The sequence below is a fragment of the Sipha flava genome, unplaced genomic scaffold (genome assembly GCF_003268045.1).
Source record: "Sipha flava isolate LNK unplaced genomic scaffold, YSA_version1 233_pilon_pilon, whole genome shotgun sequence".
NCBI lineage: Eukaryota > Metazoa > Arthropoda > Insecta > Hemiptera > Aphididae > Sipha > Sipha flava.
This window is the reverse complement of record NW_020272873.1, coordinates 311,127-312,726: the sequence shown is the minus strand read 5'-3', so window position 1 is coordinate 312,726 and position 1,600 is coordinate 311,127. Positions and strand designations below refer to the sequence as shown.

Genomic DNA, 1,600 nt, shown 5'->3' with positions numbered 1-1,600 from the left:
TTTTCTTTGTTCATCATCGGTCGTTATCAAGTTGTTATGTTTTTTTTTACAACTTCGACAATTATCATTATACCGTATATTGAGTTATTTTGTAATACTTAACGGAAAGAGTGCTGTATTAGTTTTACAATGAAGTATAAAATATTTGTGCATCTATTTGTACAGGCAATTATAGTATGGTTTTTAAGTACTTACGTATGTGAAAATAATCGTCAAATACAAAAAAGTAAACACACTCAAGCCTTAGCGGTGAACATAAATATACGATCGCTGCATTATAAACCCTGGTCAGAAGTTAGTTAGCTAAGTAGCAAGTATTGCATTTATACAATTTTTACATAGTAATATATTGTTGCTAGTGCAGTTCTCAGCTTGTTAAAATGGATTGTCCTGTGATGGATTACATTAGTAATAATTATTATCAACAAAAAGAAGCCAATGATGTTATACGTAAATTTGTTGAGAAAATGACTTGGAAAACTGATGAAGTAGTTTTAGACTTAGGATGTGGACCAGGTGATGTTTCTTCAAATATTCTATATCCACTTATCAAAAATAAAATCAAACAGTTGGTAAGTTATTAGTAAATTTTCAGAAAAATATCATATAAAATGTTATTATTCCTTAAGTTTTATTTAATTTCAGGTCTGTGCTGATAAATTACATAAATTTATCGAATACGCAAAAATATCCTACGAAAATTCTCATATAAATTTCAAAATATTGGATATTGAAAATGCAAACGAATGCTCTTTGTATGCACACACCTTCGACAAAATATTTTCATTTCTCTGTTTTCACTGGGTTTGGAATAAAATGAATGCATTAGTTAACATGAAATCAATGTTGAGGAACAATGGAGAAATTTGTATTCACTATTTGTTAAATAATCCAAACCTCGAAATATATAAAAAAATGGACCCAGAATGGCAAATTTATACAAAAGTAAATACCTACTAATATTTGGATAATCTTAAGGTCGTATTAAGTCAAAAATAGTTACATGAAAATCGAATTACATAACGCACTATAGTAATTCATGAATTTGTTGTACATATATATTTTATGTTTGTACAAATATTAAAGTCAATAGCTAGCAATTTTTTGGTTTGAATTATAAAATTTATATACAAATATTTAAATACTTAATAACTATAAAAATAATGTTTAACTATTAATCAAATAATGATTCGATAAAAACTGTTATAATTTCAAAAGAATATTATACTCTTACAAAAAAAAACTTATTATAAATGTTTCAGAAAACTATGCAAGCTAATATGCCGGTGTATTCATTGGAGGAAACCAAAACTATTTTTGAAAAAGCTGGGTTTCGAGTTGTCAGTATTGAAACGAATAAAAATAAATTTACATTTCAAAATATAGCATCAATAATAAGTAATTATTCAATAATATTTATTAGTGTATACTATTATTTTACTGTTTTTGAAGTTAAAAAATATAAAGCATGTAATTTAATTTTTAATTCATTTGATTCAATTCTAGTAAAAAAATAAAATAGTGTTACCGTATAAATTTTTACTTTTGCGGCTATAAATCCAAAAAATATCTACCCAAACATTTTATCAGTAAAATAGAT

The 1,600-nt window shown here is 25.3% G+C and overlaps 1 protein-coding gene across 1 annotated transcript in view; it reads left to right on the top strand.

Annotated features, from left to right (window-relative positions):
• Positions 1-227: 227 nt before the first annotated feature.
• LOC112683735 (juvenile hormone acid O-methyltransferase-like) overlaps positions 228-1,600 on the top strand; it is a 10,032-nt gene continuing 8,659 nt past the window's right edge. The window contains exons 1-3 of the mRNA XM_025554892.1: positions 228-572; positions 646-945; positions 1,263-1,398. Of these exons, the coding sequence (XP_025410677.1) occupies positions 381-572; positions 646-945; positions 1,263-1,398 (628 nt within the window). The 5' untranslated portion in view covers positions 228-380. The remainder of the gene's footprint in view (positions 573-645; positions 946-1,262; positions 1,399-1,600) is intronic.